This window comes from Mesoplodon bidens, assembly GCF_964165515.1.
Source record: "Mesoplodon bidens genome assembly, chromosome: 18".
Lineage (NCBI taxonomy): Eukaryota > Metazoa > Chordata > Mammalia > Artiodactyla > Ziphiidae > Mesoplodon > Mesoplodon bidens.
Window position 1 is genome coordinate 52827038 of NC_138175.1, and position 20005 is coordinate 52847042.

Here is a 20005-nt window from a genome sequence, read left to right on the forward strand (position 1 = left end):
GGTAATAGGGGCTGGTGTATCAGCGCACGATTGGCTGTGGGTCTAATCAGCGATGAGTAAACAATCCCTAGAAATTCCAAAACAACCGAAGTGTGAGAACATTAGCGATTTCTCTTGGTGACAGTCTAAAATTCCTGCTCTCATGGAGCTCATGTTCTCGTGAGGGAGACCGTCGCTGAAGCAGAGAAATGTAAAATATGCAGAGTGGTGATAAAGACGGCAGAGAAGAATAAAGCAGCGATAATGGATAAATCGTGGGAGATCAGGGAGGGCTTCTCAGAGGAGGTGACATTTGGGTGGAGACCTGAAGGAGGGGAGAGAGGAAGCCACTTGGATCCCTGGGGGAGACAGCATTCCAGATGGAGGAACAAGAAGTGCAAAGGCCCTGAAGTTGGAAGGTTGTATGAGGAACAGCGAAGAGGCCAGTGTGGCTGAAGCTGAGTGAGTGAGGCGGAGAGAGAAGGAGCTGAGGGCAAAGGGAGCTCGCAGATCGTTCAGGGTCTTGTGGGCCACTCTGAGGGCTTTGGCTTCTACGTGGAGTGAGAGAAGAACCAAGGAGTGTTGTGAGCAGAGGAGCTTCATGAACTCGTTTAAGTTTTAAAATTATTATAACTGATAATAAATTATTATTATTATTGGTGTTCTTGTTTTATTACTACTATTCCCATCTTAGGAAGGGAGACAGGGATGGAGTTTGAACCCGGGACCGGGAGCCCGCGCACTCACCCATCTCGCAAAGGCGCCCTGCTACTCCCCACCGGGGGGCGCCAGAGGCCCGGCGCCCGGTTTCAGGGGGGGCGGGGGGGGGGCGAGGGCGCCTTGTCCCGCCCCCACCCCCCGCCCCTCCCGTCCCTCCTCCCCGCTTTCGGCCCCACCCGGCTCAGACGGCTCCGGACTGGACCGCGAGCACACGCCGATCCGCGGGCGCCTTGAATCCCCGCGGGACCCCCGCCCAGCTCGCCCGCCCGGTCCAGCCGCCTGCACGCCCCATCGGTGAGTGGCCCCCGACCGCAGCTATCGCCTCCCAGCCTCCGCCCGCGGAGCCCCCGAGTCTGCCTGGGCTCTGAGTTATTCCCCTGCTCGCCAAAGACCCTCAGTCCCCACCCCAGTCACCGTGTAACGGTCTCCCGGGTCTCCCCACTCCCTTCCGAAACCTCCCTGTCTCCCCCACTCCCTCCAGCCCCTTCCAGTCTGTAACTGTGTCCCCCACTCTCCTCCTCCCTTCCAGTGTTTCCCACTCCCCCATCCTCTCAGCCAGAGGGGATCCCCTCCTTGGGGTCTCCCTCCACCGCCTTCATCCATCTCTGTCCTATCTGGTCCCTCCTCCCACCCACAAGCTCCTCTCCTACCTCACCAACCCTATCGCCTGTCCAGTCACCCCCAAAGCGTCCTTCCCAAGATGTCCCCCAGGTCCCTCCCTGCATAGGACACCACCCAGGGCTCCCTCCCTCTGCCAACATCCCAGGTCCTGGCTCCAGCCTCTCCTTTACCTCTCTGGCATACCTTCCCCGAATTCTTTTCCTTTTTTCTTTTTTAAGTATCATTATGATTTTATGTATTTTAACATATTTGATTTCCAGTTATTTTTGATGTTCAAATTGTCCCATCTTTGGCCAGTGGGAGTCCTGTCAAGCTGAATCTGTCCCTGTGACATGCCCCATCTATGTCTGAGCAGGCTCACTTGTTCTTTCCCCACCTCAGCCCCAGAATCAGCCATTTCTCCAAGAAGCCTCAGTTTCTCTTTTAGTGGAATATGGTATTTAGAGACTCCAATCTGATGAAAAGTTGGTTCTGTGAAAAGATCAGTGCAATTATAAACATCCACTTAGACTGATCAAGGGGGAAAAAAAAGAAAAAGCAGACACAAATGACTGATATCAGGAATGAAAGAGGGGACATCACTACAGATCCTACAGAGCATGAAAGGATAGTAAGGAAATGTAGAGAACATGGTCTGGGTGCTGGAAGTGCTCACTGCTGTTGGGTTGGTAATTATTTCTCTCCCTAACTCCTTAGACCTATGATAGGAGTGCAGGCTCTGAGGTCAGGTTGCCTGGAGTCCCAGCTTGAGCACTTTCTAGCAAAGTGATCTTGGGCAAGTTATTGTTATCTTCTTGAACTTACATTTCCTTGTCAGAAAAGTGGGGATAATAATAGCCCTACCTGACAAGGTTTTTGTGAAGATTAAATGAGTTAGAGCAGTGTCTGGCATGCAGTGATCATAAATGTTACTATTCTTGTGAATGCCCAAGCCCCATCATGATCTGGGGGACCCAGGCTGTAGTTCAGACTCGTTTCTCATCCTTGTGCCCATGTGTCCAGCCACTCTGTCCATCCATTCCACAGCTCCAGGTCATGATACCCACCCCCATCCTCTCTGCCTAAATGCCCTTGTCATCCCCACTCTTTAGGGAGCAGCTCAAAAGTCAGCCCAGCCAGAGCTTTCCCAATCCTGTGGTTGGCTCACCACATCCCCCTCTGGTGCCTACAAGTCCACTTGCCCGGCATTTCCCAAGCATCATTGACTGCTTGGTGCCCAGGTTCTCTCCTCACTGGAGGCTCTGACTGTGGGGGCGGCTGGTCTCTGGAGTATTTCTGCATCCATAGCTCTTGACACATGGTGTGATTTCAGTGAAAATGTGCAAAATAATGGGAGGGGTGGAGGAGAAAGAAAAAGATGAAGGAATACACTTTTTCCAATCAGCTTCTGCATCGTTCCCTTTGTTTATCTCTTGGTCTTCCACCATCAGTCCCCCTTCTTCAATCATGCCATTGTTACTCTCTTTCTCTTCCTCCAGCTGGAATAATCACCTTCTTCCTCCTTCAGCCATCAACTCCTGCCATCCACCAACAGTGCTCTAAGAAGCTCCTCTTCCCTACCCATTCCACCATCTTTCTCCATCTATTCGACCTCCTGGCTCCCTTTCTTCTCCACCTCTTCCTCCAGGCAGTCCCCCATCAACATCCTCTCCTCCCACAGGTAGCTCTCCCCCTGTGCATCTCCATCAGCAAGCTCAGCAGGCAGTGTGCAGCCACCATGTTCAGCTGGCTGAAGCGGGGCGGGGCTCGGGGCCAGCAGCCCGAAGCCATCCGCACAGTGACCTCAGCCCTCAAGGAGCTGTACCGTGAAAAGCTGCTACCTCTCGAGGAGCACTACCGCTTCGGGGCCTTCCATTCACCAGCCCTGGAGGATGCTGACTTTGACGGCAAGCCCATGGTGCTGGTGGCCGGCCAGTACAGCACGGGCAAGACCAGCTTCATCCAGTACCTGCTGGAGCAGGAGGTGCCCGGCTCCCGGGTGGGGCCCGAGCCCACCACCGACTGCTTCGTGGCCGTCATGCATGGTGACACCGAGGGCACCGTGCCTGGCAACGCCCTCGTCGTTGACCCAGACAAGCCCTTCCGCAAACTCAACCCCTTTGGGAACACCTTCCTCAACAGGTGTGCAGCCAAGAGCCAGGAGTGCATCTTCCTGTCCCTGGCCCCCAACCCTGCCCCATCCCTGCCTCTGTTTCTCTCCTTTTCAGCCCCAATTCCCTTCTCTCTACTAGATCCTTCCTCTTCCTGCCTTCTCTAGGGGAGCAGTTAAGCCAGGGATGCATGGGTTCAACCGCTGTCTAGCTGGGTGGCCTTGGGCAAGTGACTTAACCTCTCTGTTTCTCTCCTATCCTCATCTGGAAAATGGGGATAACCATAGTCCTTACTCCATAGGGTTGTTGTGAGGACTAGATGAATTAACACCTACAAAGTGCTTAGAACAGCACCCGGCACAAAGTAAGTGCTCAATAAACATCAGCTCTGATTTTTTTTTTTTTATAGTTATTATTCTCTGTCCTGATCTTCCTTTTCTCTTTCAAGATTCTTCCCTTCCCTGAACCTGATTCTCCTCGGTGCAGTCCTGGGTTCCCTTCTTATGTGTCCTCTCCTCCCGCCCCTCCCTGCACTGACCCCTGACCTTCCCTCTACCCCAGGTTCATGTGCGCCCAGCTCCCCAATCAGGTCCTGGAGAGCATTAGTATCATCGACACCCCAGGCATCCTGTCGGGGGCCAAACAGAGAGTGAGCCGCGGTGAGTGAGGCCCGGATCTCTGGGTCTGAGGGGGGAGGGGCTGGGGGCCTGGACTCTTAGGTCTGAGCGGGGAGGGTCCCAGGGTCTCTGCTAGGACTTGGGCCTGTGTCCGCCGGCCCTGCGCTGGTGGGGTAGCAGAAGGGAGCTGGTGGAAGGCTGTGATTCCTCCATGTTGGCACACGTTGAAGGGTGGGGGAGGCGTGTGGGTGAACACGTGCGAACGGGCTGCAGCTGCATATCTGAGTGGGTCTGAAAGATGGAGGGGGAGAGATCAAGGGAGACAGAGAGAGATACACAAAGTCAAAGATGGACAGAGATTCAGAGGGCGAGGCAGCGACACAGAGAGACAGGAGACCCAGCGAGGAGGCTGAGCCGGGCAGGCAGGCCCTGGGCCCGTGTGAGCTCTTGGCTCTGTGTCTGGGCCACAGATGGGGCCGAGGAGGACCTGGGAAGGGGAATCTGGGCGGGGGCCAAGGGCGGCCTGGAATTTATAAACAGCTGTGCAGGGGGAGCGCGGAGGGGAGGGGGTGAATTCCAGCGGGGCCTCGAGGGAGCCCGGCCCCCACCCTCATTCCACCCAGCACTTCTGTCCCCTTCCACCCCTGTCCCGCCCGCAAGGCCTCGGAGGCCAGAAACTGGGGCAAAGGAGGCTGCAGTGTGGGGCAGAGGGGAGTGGGAGGCCACTGCAGGGAGGCAAGGAGGCTGGGCCTCGGGGGGAGGGCGCGGACAGTTACGGGAGTCCCTGGCCCCTGGCCGCTGCCCAGGAGGCGCCTGTTCCCCGGAAGAGAGGCAGGAGGCAGCTGCAGAAGCAGTGGGGTGGGGGAGCTTGGGGCGTGGGCCTGGGAGAGTCGGAAGGGAGGGAGGCCTCCAAGCCAGGGCAGGGGTGCAGGGTGGGAGCCCAAAGGAAGTGGGGAAGAGCAGAGAACAGGGTCTCCTTCCCTTTCAGCAGAGGTAGGGGAAGAGGAGAGTCCATCCATCTGTCTGTAAGGATGTGTGTGTGTGCGTATGTGTGAGTGTCTGGGAGTTTGTGCCCGCGATTGTGGCAGGGTGTGACTTTGTGTGCGGCTCTGAGGGACTCCGGGGGGCTTTGTGGGACTGTGTGTGACAGTGACTGGTGGTGTCTCCATTTGTGGTTGTGAAACGTGTGTGTGAGCGTGTCGGGCAAGGGAACTTTGCTGTGACTGCGTGGATCGTGTAGTGTGTGTCTGGGAAAGTGTGTCATTGTGGGTGTGACTCTGAGGTGTCAGGGCTCTGCTTGGGATTGTACCTGTGTGTGACCGTGTAGGAAGGACTGAGGGGATTTTGTTGGATTGGGTGTGGTGTGACCGCATTGGATTGCATCTCTGTATACAGTTGTGCCCTTGTGTGTACAGTGAGGGGGGGGTGTATGTGTATGTGCATGAGTGTATCTTTTGTGTAACTATATATGATTGTGTCTCTAGTTTGGTGCGTGTGCGAGTGTGCACGGGCTTGTGTGTGCCTGCTGCTGTTACTTTGTGTGGGTCTCACAACGTCTTTGTAATTGCGTGACCACGGATATCTGTGTAGGTTCCAGATTGTGAGCGGGGGTGTGTTTGGGAGTCTGCATCTTGTAGTGTGCGGCTCTGATGGTGTCCAGGTGTACGCTCCTGAGTGCACGAGTGTGTGTGTGCACGTGTGTGTGCATGTGTGTGTGCACTGGTGGAGCATGTGGCCTCTGCCTGGAATATCTGTGAAGGCCACACGTGTGTGATTGTAGCATAGTGGAGCCTTCTGGCGGGGTTCAGATCTGGCCTCTGCTCCTAAACTGTGGGACCTTGGCTGAGCCACTTAACCTCTCCATGCCTCAGTTTTCTCATCTGTAAAACGGGAACGTGATAGTATCAGCCTCATAGGTTGCCCTGAGGGTTCAATTTAAACGTCAAAATGTGTGAAGCACTTAGAGCAGTATGTGGCACACACTAGGTGCTGTGGAAGTGCCCATGATGACTGCTTTTCCTCTGCGAGGCTGTCGTGGTGCGCCCCCGGGTGCCTCTCTGCCACGTCTCCCGTTCCCGCGCTGACTCAACCTCCCTCCCTCCGTCCCTCCCTGCATGAGACACACTTTCCAAAGCCGGGCCACTGTGTGTGTTTCTGTAGACATTGGGGAGGGAGGAGGGGCCCCAGCTGCTGTCCCTCTGGTGACCTGGCCCTTTCTCCCCGAAAACAGTGTCACCCACGCCCACCCCATCCCATCCAGTCCCCAGTGGCTGCAGGAGCCTGCTTCCTCCCATGCAGGATTGGCCTGGCACCAGCTCCCCAGCAGAGCGTGGAGGCCCACGGGGCTGCTGCTCTGTTGCTTCCTACCTGCGTATCTGGAGTAAATCCCTTAACCTCTCTGTTCCTCAGTTTCCCCTTTTGGAAAATGGGGGTCATAAGAGTGCCTGTCTCCTGGGGTCGTTTTGAAGATTCAATAAGTTGAATCGGGAAGGGCATGAGGTGACTTCGGGTGCATCAGCGATGGCTCCCTGTTCTGCCAGTTAACTCCTCATCCCCCAGGTTGCCACTCTGTTCCCTCCTCCTGGAAGCCCTCCCTGACCACCCAGCCTGGGTCAGGCGCTCCCCTCTGGGCTGCTGCATCCCAGCCTGACCACTCTGGACTGTGAGCCCAGTAAGGACAGACCTGGGGCTGCCTGAGCCACACTGTGTCCCCAGCACAGAGCAGGCGGCCCTGGGGGTGGCTCCTGGAAGACCCCCCAACGGCGCCTTGCAGGCATCATGAGGAATGTTTGTTGAGTGCTTGCCATGCGCCTAGCACCGTTTTTTTTTTATAAGAGTTTTATTGTGGTATAATTTACATGCCTAAAGCTCACTCATTTTAAGTGTATAGTTCAGTGTCAGGCACTGTTTAAGCTCTTTATATATCTTAGCTTATGTGTATTACTTTATTATTATTTTTTTATTTTTTTTTTATGTGTATTACTTTAAAAAATTTTTTTTAAATTTTATTTATTTATTTGGCCATGCGGCATGTGGGATCTTAGTTCCCCCACCAGGGATCGAACCCGCGCCCCCTGCATTGGAAGCAAGGAGTCTTAACCACTGGGCCACCAGGGAAGTCCCCTCATGTGTATTCTTTTAATCTTCACACAGTTCTAGGAGGTAGGTCCTATGATGATTTCCATTTTACTGAGGAGGAAACGGGTTCAGAGAGGTTACCTGCTTGCTTGAGGTCACCTAGCTGATGGGGGCGGAGCCAGGATTCAAACGCGGGTCTTCCCAACTGCCAAGTCGGGGGGGGGGGGTCTCAACTGCTCCTCTCTTCTCTCCCAAGCGTCACTTGTTGCTGAATGAATGAGCGAACCAGCAAAAAAAGCAAACAGCGTGAATGAATGAGTGAGTGAGGAAGTGAAAGGTGAAAGGAATGAATGAATGGACCCAGGAGCCAGCTGTTGGGATGGGTGCCCCACAAAGGCGAGGACCTTGTCTGAGTGTTCTCTGTGGGACCCCCAGTGCCCAGGACAGGGCCTGGCACACAGAAGACTCAGTAAATGTTGTTAATAAATTGAAGATATTTAACATCTGCTGTGGCCAGAGCATAACCAGGGCCCGAGTGAAATCTTTCGTTGCTGGATGGTGGGGATATCTGACAGATCCTGGGGCGGGGCTGGGGTGATGGAGGCACTCGGGGGCCTTGCGGGGGGTGGGGTGGGTTGTCCATAGAAGCACAGCGAGTCTGTTAGGAACACTTCAGTGTTTCAATAACTGGACCAATGCCCGCTGCGAATATCTGCCTAAAGAACGAGTAAAAAAGGGGAGGGGGCGGGGCTTCCCTCGTGGCGCAGTGGTTGAGAGTCCGCCTGCCGATGCAGGGGACACGGGTTCGTGCCCCGGTCCAGGAAGATCCCACATGCTGCAGAGCTGCTGTACCTGTGAGCCATGGCCACTGAGCCTGCGCGTCCGGAGCCTGTGCTCCGCAATGGGAGAGGCCACAACAGTGAGAGGCCCGCGTACTGCAAAAAAAAAAAAAAAGGGGAGGGGGTGGTTGTCCCCTGTAGTCAGATGGCCTGAGAGACGGGGGCCAGGGTGATGGGGGAAATTCTGAGGGCTGTGGAGACAGAGCTGTGGGGCGCTCTTGGGGCCTCAGCTGTTTCTCATAGACAAAAATTTCGAAGGTTAACAACCTGAACATCCGGTACAGTCTAACTTGAGTCCAGAGGAATGGCTGCATCCCAGTGGCTGGAGGCTCGGGTGCTGACCTCTGCCCCCGGCGCCCCTGTACCACCCCCTCCCCCTAGGCTACGACTTCCCGGCAGTGCTGCGCTGGTTCGCCGAGCGCGTGGACCTCATCATCCTGCTCTTCGATGCTCACAAGCTGGAGATCTCAGACGAGTTCTCGGAGGCCATCGGCGCCCTGCGAGGCCACGAGGACAAGATCCGCGTGGTGCTCAACAAGGCCGACATGGTGGAGACGCAGCAGCTGATGCGCGTCTACGGGGCGCTCATGTGGGCGCTGGGCAAGGTGGTGGGCACACCCGAGGTGCTGCGCGTCTACATCGGTTCCTTCTGGTCCCAGCCCCTCCTGGTACCTGACAACCGGCGCCTCTTCGAGCTGGAGGAGCAGGACCTCTTCCGCGACATCCAGGGCCTGCCGCGCCACGCCGCACTGCGCAAGCTCAATGATTTGGTGAAGAGGGCCCGGCTGGTGCGGGTGAGCAGTAATGGGGGGCTGGCTGAGCAGTAACCGGGGCTGGGGAGGTAGCGGCAGCTCTTTGCCTTTCCTCTGATCCTCCTCTACTTGACTGCTGGTCCCTGGCATCAACTCTCTGATTAGTTAAGTTCTCTAATCTGAGAAAGTTCTCCTGCTGTGCCTGGCCCTGTGCTGGGTGGTGCTGGGAACACAGCAGTGACCAAGGCAGTCCAGGGGAGAAGACCACCCCATCCCCAGACAGTGACCATCCAACATGGTCAGGGCTGAGACTGGGGAGCCCAGTGGAAATCCAGGAGGGCTTCTTGGAGGAGAGGGCATCTGAGCTGCAAACCGGAGGATGAGGAGGACAAAGAGGGGAAGAGATTCTAGAAAGCAGGACCAGCAAGTGTGGGGACTGGAGATGAGAACATGGCCAGTTCAAGGAAGAGGAAAAAATGTCAGTGTTGAAGCCAATGTAGACAGTGGGAGTAACTGAATCTGAGGCTAGGGTCAGGGGTGGGGTGGGGTGGGTGAGAGATCACCCAGGGCTGTGGCCTGGAGCTTGTGCTTTGTCCTGAGGGCACTGGGGAGCCATGGAAGGATTCAGAACAGGGGAGGGACCGGGTCAGACTCTAGCTGCCTTCTGGAGGGTGGATTCAAGGGCAGTGAGACTCGGCTCCCAGACCAGGGAGGAGGCTGGGGATTGAGGAACAGGAGGAGCCTGGATCAAGAGAGGGCCTCCGGGACTGGGAGGGCAGAACACTGGTTTAAGAGCGTTTTGGAGGACGACTGGAACATTCACAGGGGAGGCTGCCTGCCAGGGTGGAGGTGGGGCAGGAAGCTGGGCAGGCAGGGAGGCCTGGAAGGTTATGGGGGATGGAGGAGCCTGAGGTGTTGGTTTAAGGAGCTGCACAGAGGGGGTGAGTCAGAGCCCCACCCCCACCCCAGGAATCCTCCTTGGGAGGGAGCCGCCCAGTGTGGTCGGCTCCTGAGGGCTCCAGAATCCACCTTTCTCTCGTCCTCTGCCCAGGCCCTGGACTGTCTCCGTCCGTCTTTCTGTCTCTGTGTGTGTGTGTGTCTCTCTCTCTACATCTCATTTCTACCTCTTTCTCAGTTTCTCTCTCTCCCCCTTATTGTCTCTCTTCTTTTCCTCTTCTCTTCCCTCATTCATTCTCTTTTCTGTCTTTCTCCATTCTCCCTCTCTCAGTCCCCCCTCCCTCCCTCAGTCTCCCCCTGGGTCACCCTCTTCCCCTACGACCCCGGTCCCCTAGGTCCCTCGGGGAAGCAGACAGCAGCGGGAGGGGGAGCCCAGGGTCCGTGGGACCCAGGGGTGGGGTGGGGCCGGACACCTGGTGCCCCCACCACGCAGGAGGTGGCTCCGGAAACCCAGACAAACCCCGGAGTCCGGGACCCGCGCCCCGGCCCACCCCGCCCACCCACGTTATCTCTTCCTGGCACCTTCCACGGCTTCCTCTCTGGAAAAGCCATTAGTGCCTGGCCTCCTCCTGTCTTCTGGGTTCCCGAGGAGCCGCCCTTAGGCCCCGCCCCCTCTCCCCATTGGCCCGCTCTCGCAGGCCCCACCCACCGGCCTGGCCACACCCCTGCCCTGATTGGCCTTCTCAGACCTGCAGACCACTCCTTCCCCTTCCTCCTGCAAATCCATCTATGGCTCCCCAGTACCAATCAAGACACAGGGTCTACAATGACCAAGCCTTGTTGCTTCCCCCCTGCCCCGTGTCACCCGCTCATCCCCCACGTGTGATTCTGCCACACTTGGTCCAGCCACCAAACAGCAGCACACACCGTTTACCTCCCCATATGCTCTCCCCAACAGTACAAGGCCTTTCCGCACTCTTGGTAACTACCCCTCTGTGCCTCAGTTTCCCTGTCTGTCCCAGTGTCTGATGTGGATGTGGATGAGTCCTCTGGCTCTGCCCTTTGGTTGAAGTGGTAGCTGCTGCTAGAAGGGGCGATTTCACTGTGATGTGACACTTGAGGCCAAGGTCTTGGGAGGTTCTGATTCTAAAGGTGCCGTGAACCTTCATACCGAGCTCGCTGAGGTGACTCGATGGCATTAATTCAACAACCCATTATTGAGCGCCTACAGTGTGCTCCTGCACTGTTCTAGGTCCTGGGGACAGAACAGGGCACAAAACCAGATAAAGTTTCTTTTCTTGTAGAACTGCTTTTTAATTGGGAAGTGGATGTTAAACAAATTAATTTCTAATATTATATTGTATGTAATAAGGATTATGAAGAAAAATGAAGCAGAGAGACTGGTGAGAGGCTATTTTAGGGTCATTGGGGAAGGTCTCCTAGAGGAGGCGATGTTTGAGCAGAGGCCTGAAGGAGGGGAAGCGGTGAGCAGAGTGGAGATCTGGGGGAGACCATACCCAGGCAGAGGGAACAGCAAGCGCAAAGGCCCTGAGGCCGGGACATGCTTGAACAAGGAGCCCAGGGTGGTGGAGATGGGAGATGAGGATTCAGAGCCAGCCAAGGTGCCACCAAAATGTTTAGCATTCTAAACCTATGACTCATTAAAAGGACTTTTTTTTTAACATCTTCATTGGAGTATAATTGCTTTACAATGGTGTGTTAGTTTGTGCTTTATAACAAAGTGAATCAACTATACATATACATATACATATATCCCCATATCTCATCCTTCTTTCGTCTCCCTCCTACCCTCCCTATCCCACCCCTCTAGGTGGTCACAAAGCACTGAGCTGATCTCCCTGTGCTATGCGGCTGCTTCCCACTCGCTCTCTGTTTTACAGTTGGTAGTGTATATATGTCCATGCCACTCTCTCACTTCGTCCCAGCTTACCCTTTCCCCCTCCCTGTGTCCTCAAGTCCTACATCTTTACATTTGCGTCTTTATTCCTGTCCTGCCTCTAGGTTCTTCATTAAAAGGACTTTTTAATGAGTGCTTTTTTTTATTAATTTAATTTTATTCAATACCTATTATTTGAGAGATAGCATAGTATCTTTTTTTTTTTAAGACACCAATTGTACTTGAACATTTGTTACTTTTTTAAAAAAAATTATTTAATTACTTTTGGCTGTGTTGGGTCTTCGTTTCTGTGCGAGGGCTTTCTCTAGTTGCAGCAAGCGGGGGCCACTCTTCATCGCGGTGTGCGGGCCTCTCACTATCGCGGCCTCTCTTGTTGTGGAGCACAGGCTCCAGACGCACAAGCTCAGTAGTTGTAGCTCACGGGCCTAGTTGCTCCGCGGCATGTGGGATCTTCCCAGGCCAGGGCTCGAACCCATGTCCCCTGCATTAGCAGGCAGATTCTCAACCACTGCACCACCAGGGAAGCCCTAAAAGGGCTTTTTAACAAGTGCTTTTAATTGAACATTTAAGACCATCTCATGGGAAGGCACTCATGTTCTGTCAAACGTGCCCCCTCCCGCTTCTGACCCCAATGGCTCTCAGGTTCTCTTCCCTGCAGGCAACCCCCGTGGGTAGTTTCTTGTGTCTTTTTCGAGATATATTCTTTTTTTTTTTTTTTTTTTGTGGTACGCAGGCCTCTCACTGTTGTGGCCTCTCCCGTTGCGGAGCACAGGCTCCGGACGCGCAGGCTCAGTGGCCATGGCTCATGGGCCTAGACACTCCGCGGCACGTGGGATCTTCCTGGACCAGGGCACGAACCCGTGTCCCCTGCATCGGCAGGCGGACTCTCAACCACTGCGCCACCAGGGAAGCCCTCTATTTTTATTTAAGCCTATCCATTTAATTATTGAGCTTCCTATTAAAAATAGGACATATGAATGCTCATCTTTTTTCCTCTCCTTGTTTGCTTTTTTTATAAAAATATTTATTTATTTGGCTGCGGCGGGTCTTAGTTGCAGCGTGAGGGATCTTCGTTGCAGCGTGCAGGATCTTCAGTTGCGGCACATGGGATCTTTTAGTTGCAGCATGTAGGATCTAGTTCGCTGACCAGGGATTGAACCCGGGCACCCTGCATTGGGAGTGCAGAGTCTCAGCCCCTGGACTACCAGGGAAGCCCCTCCTTGTTTGCTTTTTGATAACTTATGAGATCGTGGCTCAAAGGTTCTCAAGTTCATTGGTTTATTCCACAAATATTTCTTGAGTCTTTTCTCTGCACACTGTGCCGGCGCTGTGGACAGAGGGAACAGACAAGGTCCCAGCCCTCCTGAAGCTCACATTCTGATGGAAGGAGACAGAATAAGTAAACTAACAGATAAATGAAATAATGATGAATTGTGATAAGTGCTGTGAATGAAACAATAAAAGTAAAGGTAGAAAGGAATTGGATGATGGTGCTTGCGGCACCTGCTTCCCATAGGATGGCCTCTGTGAGGAGGTGACATCAAAAGGAAGCTGAAGGGGCTTCCCTGGTGGCGCAGTGGTTGAGAGTCTGCCTGCCGATGCAGGGGACACGGGTTCGTGCCCCAGTCCGGGAGGATCCCACATGCCGCGGAGCGGCTGGGCCCGTGAGCCATGGCTACTGAGCCTGCGCGTCCAGGGACTGTGCTCCGCAACGGGAGAGGCCACAACAGTGAGAGGCCCATGTACCATAAAAAAAAAAAGAAGCTGAAGGAGCCAGTTGTTGGGAGACTAGGGCAGAGTTCCAGGCGGGGAGTAGCTCGTGCAAAGGCCCTGAGGTAGGAAAGTGGTTGGCATGCTGATAAAAAAAGGATGGCAGGTGAGGAAGCTGGAGCAGATGGAGGGAGATAAACTTGCATGAAGCGGCCAAGTCGTGTAGAGCAGTCTCAGCCTCTCATTACACTCTTAAAAATTATTGAGGCCCCCAAAGAGTTTGTATGTACACGGATTAAATCTTTCTGTATTAACCATATTAGAAGTTAAAACTGAGGGTATTCCCTGGCGGTCCAGTGACTAGGGCTCAGCACTTTCACTGCCATGGCCTGGGTTCAGTCCCTTATCGGGGAACTAAGATCCCACAAGCCTCGCGTTACATCCAAAAAAAAAATTAAAAGTAAGTTAATACTGAGAAAACGTTTCATATTTATTTCTCTCATAATATTAATTAACCAACAATACTTATATAATTATTTTTTTCACCTGTGCCGCGTGGCTTGTGAGATCTTAGTTCCCCGACCAGGGATCAAACCTTTGCCCTCAGCAGTGAGAGCACAGAGTCCTAACCACTGGACCGCCAGGGAATTCCCAAACAATACTTATATCCTTATTAATAAGTAACATTTATTATAAATGTTACCTATACATTTTGATCATGTGGATGTATACTAATGAACAGATAATGATAATAATTAACATTGTAAGATCATTTAAAATAGCAAGAAAAAATCTACTACCTGTTAACCTAAGTAACAGATGTTGTATGAAGATTAACTGTTTTCCAAACCCCCAAAAAAACCCAACTTAGGGAGGACAGTGGCCCTGTTTTACATGTTTGCAAATCTCCTTAATGTCTGGCTTCAGAGGAGACATCTGGATTTGCGCATCTGTTTCTGCAGTCAATTGCAATATCTTTTAGCCTTTAAAAACTCGACTGTCTGCTGGGGAGGAAATGAGAGTTAAAAAGACACACAGCACCTTAATATTCTTATGAAAATAGTTTTGAGTCTGCAAATCCCTGAAAGGGTCTCGGGGACCCCTGGGCCACGCTTTGAGAATTGCTGAAGTAGGGCCTTGTCAGCTGTGGGAGGAATTTTGCACTTTGATAAGAAGCAAATTGATACATAGTAGCAGTGTCTCATGGTGCCGGCACTTGTTCCTTAAAAAAGCAAAACAGGGCTTCCCTGGTGGTGCAGCGGTTGAGAATCTGCCTGCCAGTGCAGGGGACACAGGTTTGAGCCCTGGTCTGGGAGGATCCCACGTGCCGCGGAGCAACTAGGCCCCTGAGCCAAAACTACTGAGCCTGCGCGTCTGGAGCCTGTGCCCTGCAACAAGAGAGGCCACGATAGTGAGAGGCCCGCGCACCGCGATGAAAAGTAGTGGCCCCCGCTCGCCGCAACTAGAGAAAGCCCTCACACAGAAACAAAGACCCGACACAGCAAAAATAAATAAATTAATATCCTTCTTAAAAAAAAAAGTCAGATTGACTGAATTAATTTTTTTTAATTAAAAAAAAAAGCAAAACAAAACAAAACAAAAACGACCCTCCAGCTGCTACTTCATGGGGAAAGGATTGGAGGGGCTGGAGGGGCCAGAGGGAAAGCCAGGAGTCCAGTGGGGTGACTGGTGTGTCCCCCCAGGCAAATGATGGGACTGCTGGGATTGGGGGTACAGCAACTGAGGTGCAGAGAAATGGAAAAGTAGAAGAGAGATCTAGGAGTTAAAGGGGCTCGCTGATGAAATAGATGTGGCCAGTGAGGAGAGAGAATCAAATCAGGAATGATTTCCAGATTTCTGGGCTCCACTGGGTAGGGAGAAGTGGAGGTGCCGTTTGTCTCCCGAGATGGGCACAGCTGAGAGTGGCACAGCTCTGGGGGCTGGACCTGAATTCCATTGCGGGCGTCCTAAGACAGAGCTGTCCAGGAATGTTGACAAGGCAATCAGCTCTGAGTCTTGAGCTCCAGGGAGAGGCCAGGGCTGGTATGTAGATTTGGCAGTGGACATGGAGGGAGGTTTATGCCATGGGAGGGGCTGAGAGTACCTAGAAGAGATGGGAAGCCCTTGTAACCACGGCAGCAGCAGCTCACCTGTAATTGTTAGAAATGCACATTCTCAGGCCCCACCCCAGACCTAGTGAATCAGAAACTCCGGGCAACCCATGTTTTAACGAGCCCCACGGGTGACTGTGAGGCAGCGGGTGACTGTGAGGCAGGCTCAGGTGAGAACTCTCCTCCCCACAGGTTCACACCTACATCATCAGCTACCTGAAGAAGGAGATGCCCTCCGTGTTTGGGAAGGAGAACAAGAAGAAGCAGCTGATCCTCAAGTTGCCTGTCATCTTTGCCAAGATTCAACTGGAGCATCACATATCTCCTGGTGACTTCCCGGACTGCCAGAAGATGCAGGTGGGAGGCCACCCAGGAGCAAGGCAGCAGGGGTGATGTGATGGGAAGGTTGGCTTCCATGGGCTCCGGGATGGGACCTTGAAAACTAGAGGGATGGATGGCAGATTCCTGAAAGCACTTCCCGCAAATGATTCTGTGGGAGCGTGGTTTTGTGAATTAAGGGAGTGAACAGCAAACCCAAAGCAACTGTGGCTTAGTTAGGATAGAAGTTTATTTCTCTCCTTCATAAATGTCCTGGAATATGGTCCAGGGCTGGTTTGGTGCTTTACAGAGCCAGGGACCCAGTCTCCTTCTGTCTTAATTCTCCTCCAAGTCTGGCCTCCAGTCCCAAGAACCCCCTCATGGTACAAAATGGCTGTGGAAACTCCAGCCATTGTGTCTGCATTCCAGCCAGCAAGAAGAGGGGGAGGAGCGGGGTGGGAGGGGAAGCTAATGGTACAGTCTCTCTCTTTAAGAACACTTACTAGAACAGTGCTGTCCAATAGTACTTTCTATGGTGACTTTCTATGCCGTGCTGTCCAATGTGGTAGCCACTAGCCACATTAAAACTGAAATTTTTGTTTTTAATTTTAACTAATTTAAATTTAAATAACCACATGTGGCTACTGTATTGAACAGGGCAATTCTAGAGTTGCATGTGCAACTTGTACTGACATCCAGTTGGCTAGAACTTAGTCACATGGCCACAGCTGCTGCAAGGGAAGCTGGGAAATGTAGTCTTTTCTCTAGGTGGCCAGATGCCCAGGTAACATTCAGGGATTCCATACTGAGGAAGAAAGGAAGATGGATATTGGGGGATAACCGGAGGCTCCTCACATGTCCAGGCCTAGGATTAACCAGTGTCGGGGAAAGCACTGAGTCTGGGTGTGGCAGCCTGGGGTAAATGAAGAGCCGCAGGAGGTGGGCAGGGCAGGAGTGACCAATGGATGTGGGGACAGAGGTCCAGGCTCAGGCATGGAGGCGAGGACTAGTGCCCCTAGCCCAGGCTCTGTTTTGAGGTTGTGTTAGGCTGATACTGGAAGCCTGTGACCTTTAGGTCTTAGATATTTCTAGTCCAATACCGAAGAATAATAATAGAATGAATTTCGCCTTGGTCACTGACTAGCTCTGTGAACCTGGTCAAGTCACTTAACTTTTCTGAGCCTCAGTTTCTTCAACTGGAAAATTGGCATTCTGATAGTATCTACCTTGGATGCTTAACTGGCTAGTGTTCGCGACTTCCTTAGACAGTGTCTGGCACAGAGTTTGGGCCGAATCAAGGTTTCTCAGCCTCCACACTCCTGACATTTGGGGCCAGATAATTCTTCCTTGTAGGGGGTGTCCTGTGCATTGCAGGCTGTTTAGCAGCATCCCTGGCCTCTATTCACTAGATGCCAGTAGCACCCCCGAGTTGTGACAATCAAAAATGTCTCCAGATATTGCCCACTGCCCCCTGGGGGACACCATCATCCCTGGTTGAGAGCCGCTGGGCTAGATAAAGAGCAGCTGTGAATATTACGCTGACATTTATTGAGCACTTCATCCAGATGAATTCATTGAGCCTTTCCCACCTCCCAGTGAGGGGAGTGCTAGTTCTCAACCTGTTTTACAAATCTGGGAACTGACAGGGAAACCAGAGAGGTCAAGTCACTTGACTGAGGACACACAGCTCCCAAGTGGCAGAGCTGGGCTGGAACCTGAGCAGCCTGGCCCTGGAGTCCTCCCTACTCATCACCATTAATCACACCCCCGTCTTTTATGGTCATCATCAGTGGAGCTCTCTGCCTTGACTCTGGAAATTAATGTGGTGCTGCGATATGGATCGGTCTTTGCTGCAACCCTTCTGGTGCAATCGCTTTAACAGCTGCACGTGTGAGAAGCAGCGTGACCACAAACCCAGCCCTGCAGTGGCTCTAGCACCAGATGACTTCTTGCCCCGGGGGTGGGGAGTAGTCCCAGGATCTCCTGATGACCTGTCCATCCCAAACCTAACCTCCAAATATGGAGCAAGCCACTTAGCCCTTTCTGTGTGGTGGGGTAACAGAGCCAGCAGGCTGGCAGGAATTGCATTTTCTCAACTTGCATAATGGTGGGGATGCTGACTGGGCAGCTGGGGTGCCGTAGAGGGTGTGCAGGACTGAGGGCTGACGGGTGCACTCTGGTAAAGCCGTGGCTGATGTCAAAATGTTGAAATCCTTCTCTACCAGCTGGTGAAAGGCCCCTGCTCTCCCTACTGTCCAGGGATTCTGGGGTCATGCCTGGCACTGGGTGGGGTGAGGGACACTGTGGGACCTTGCTGCCCAAGTCTCTTCTGAGTGGTGGGTACCCAAGCGGATTGCGGTGTTCAGATAATCAAATACTTCTGCACCTCTCTGTCAAGAGCTGCCCAAGTGTCCCGGAGCCAGCACGGGGCTGGGGGGCTTCGGGATGGTGCCCCCTGACTTCTCTGTGTTCCCCTCCCCACAGGAGCTGCTGATGGCCCACGACTTCACCAAGTTCCACTCGTTGAAGCCAAAGCTGCTGGAGGCGCTGGATGAGATGCTGACCCACGACATTGCCAAGCTCATGCCCCTGCTCCGGCAGGAGGAGCTGGAAAGCACAGATGTGGGTGTGCAGGGGGGCGCTTTCGAGGGCACCCACATGGGCCCCTTCGTGGAGCGGGGGCCTGACGAGGCCCTGGAGGACGGCGAGGAGGGCTCGGATGATGAGAGTGAGTGGGTGGTGACCAAGGACAAGTCCAAATATGACGAGATCTTCTACAACCTGGCGCCGTCTGATGGCAAGCTGAGCGGCACCAAGGCCAAGACCTGGATGGTGGGTACCAAGCTCCCCAACTCTGTGCTGGGCCGCATCTGGAAGCTGAGCGATGTTGACCGAGATGGCATGCTGGACGACGAGGAGTTCGCCCTGGCCAGCCACCTCATCGAGGCCAAGCTCGAGGGCCACGGGCTGCCCACCAACCTGCCCCGCCGCCTGGTGCCACCTTCCAAGCGGCGCCACAAGGGCTCCGCTGAGTGAGCCAGCCACTGCCTGCCGGCCCTTCCTCCCTCTTGCCCTGCTGTGGCTCCCCAGCTCCGGATGGCTGCACGCACACCCCCACCCCAGCCCACGTGCACCCTGCCTGCCCACTCTCCCAGCTGTAAGGATGGGGGTCCCTCTGCCCCCCACTACCAAACAGTGGGGACCAGGGGAGGGGCAAGGCTTCTCTGCCCACCCTTCACACCTCTACCCTCACGTACACTTAGCACATCATTCCAACACTAATACACACACACACACACACACACACACACACAGAAGCATCCATCCGTGCATCATTCATTCAAATATTTGTCTGAGCACCTACTATGTTCAGGGCTCCTTCTAGGCACTGGGGATTACAGCAGAGAGCAAAACAGACACCTCTATATGCCCTCATGGAGCTGACATTCTCAGGAGAGAGCCCCTACAGAATCACTCAAACACACAGAGACACACACCCAGGCCTAACCCGTCTGATCCCTGATTCTGAGCAGGACCCCTCATAAGTGAGCGGCCACTTGGTTGAAATGACTAACAGGGGTCCCCTTGCCCTGCTTCCTCTTGCCCAGCCAGGCGGGGACCCTCCACCCCGTGGTGTCCTCAGGTCTTGGCACCAGTGGGGGCTCAGGGGGGAGACAAACCTCCTACTTCCTCAGCTGGCCCCCCAGCCCCTCCCCCCAGTCCCTGCCCCACCCCTTTCTTTAAGAAGGCTCCTCTGCAGACCAAACCCCGCCTTCCATCCCTGCTCCTCCCAGAAGGCGTCCACTCTGAGGCCTTTCTGTCCTCCACTCACCTGCCCTGGATTGAAAGCCCAGCCTGCTCCCCCCGCCTCAGGCTCCCACAGCTGGTGGTCCGAAGTTTAGACTCTGCTGGGGCACAGCCTCTCGGCCCACCATCAGTCCATATTTAAGTGGAGCCCCTGCCAGATAGGCCTCAGGATGTTATTTTAGTCCCCTTTCCAGGGACGGCGTGGGGGGAGGGGCTCTTGGTGCTACAACCCTCCCTCCCCTCCCCTAAAGGGAACTCTCACCCCCCTACACACACACCTTTTCCTGCCTTCACTACGTATTAGTGCTTGACCCTGGTGGGGGACCACACGGAAAAGATGGGGAAGCGCGAAACAGATGGGGACGATGCCCCCTCCAGGGTGCTCGCGGGGATTCCCACGCCCATCACCCCTCACCCCGTGCCTGGGAGGGGACTGTGAACGTGATAGCGTTCCCACAGTGCAAATAAAGCCATGGCTTCTTTCCCTGTGGGAGTCAGGCTGTCTTGGGATGGGTTAGAGGTGGGGGTCGCTCTCCCCCCCAAACCCC

General features: G+C 53.9%; 1 protein-coding gene across 1 annotated transcript; it reads left to right on the plus strand.

The window, feature by feature from the left end:
• The first annotated feature begins 872 nt into the window (after positions 1 to 872).
• Positions 873 to 19941, plus strand: EHD2 (EH domain containing 2). The gene is made up of 6 exons (XM_081217904.1): positions 873 to 993; positions 2981 to 3441; positions 3972 to 4069; positions 8326 to 8738; positions 15525 to 15689; positions 18135 to 19941. The coding sequence occupies exons 2-6, from the start codon at positions 3038 to 3040 to the stop codon at positions 18684 to 18686; spliced, it is 1632 nt and encodes a 543-aa protein (XP_081074030.1). The 5' UTR covers positions 873 to 993; positions 2981 to 3037; the 3' UTR covers positions 18687 to 19941.
• Positions 19942 to 20005: the final 64 nt, after the last annotated feature.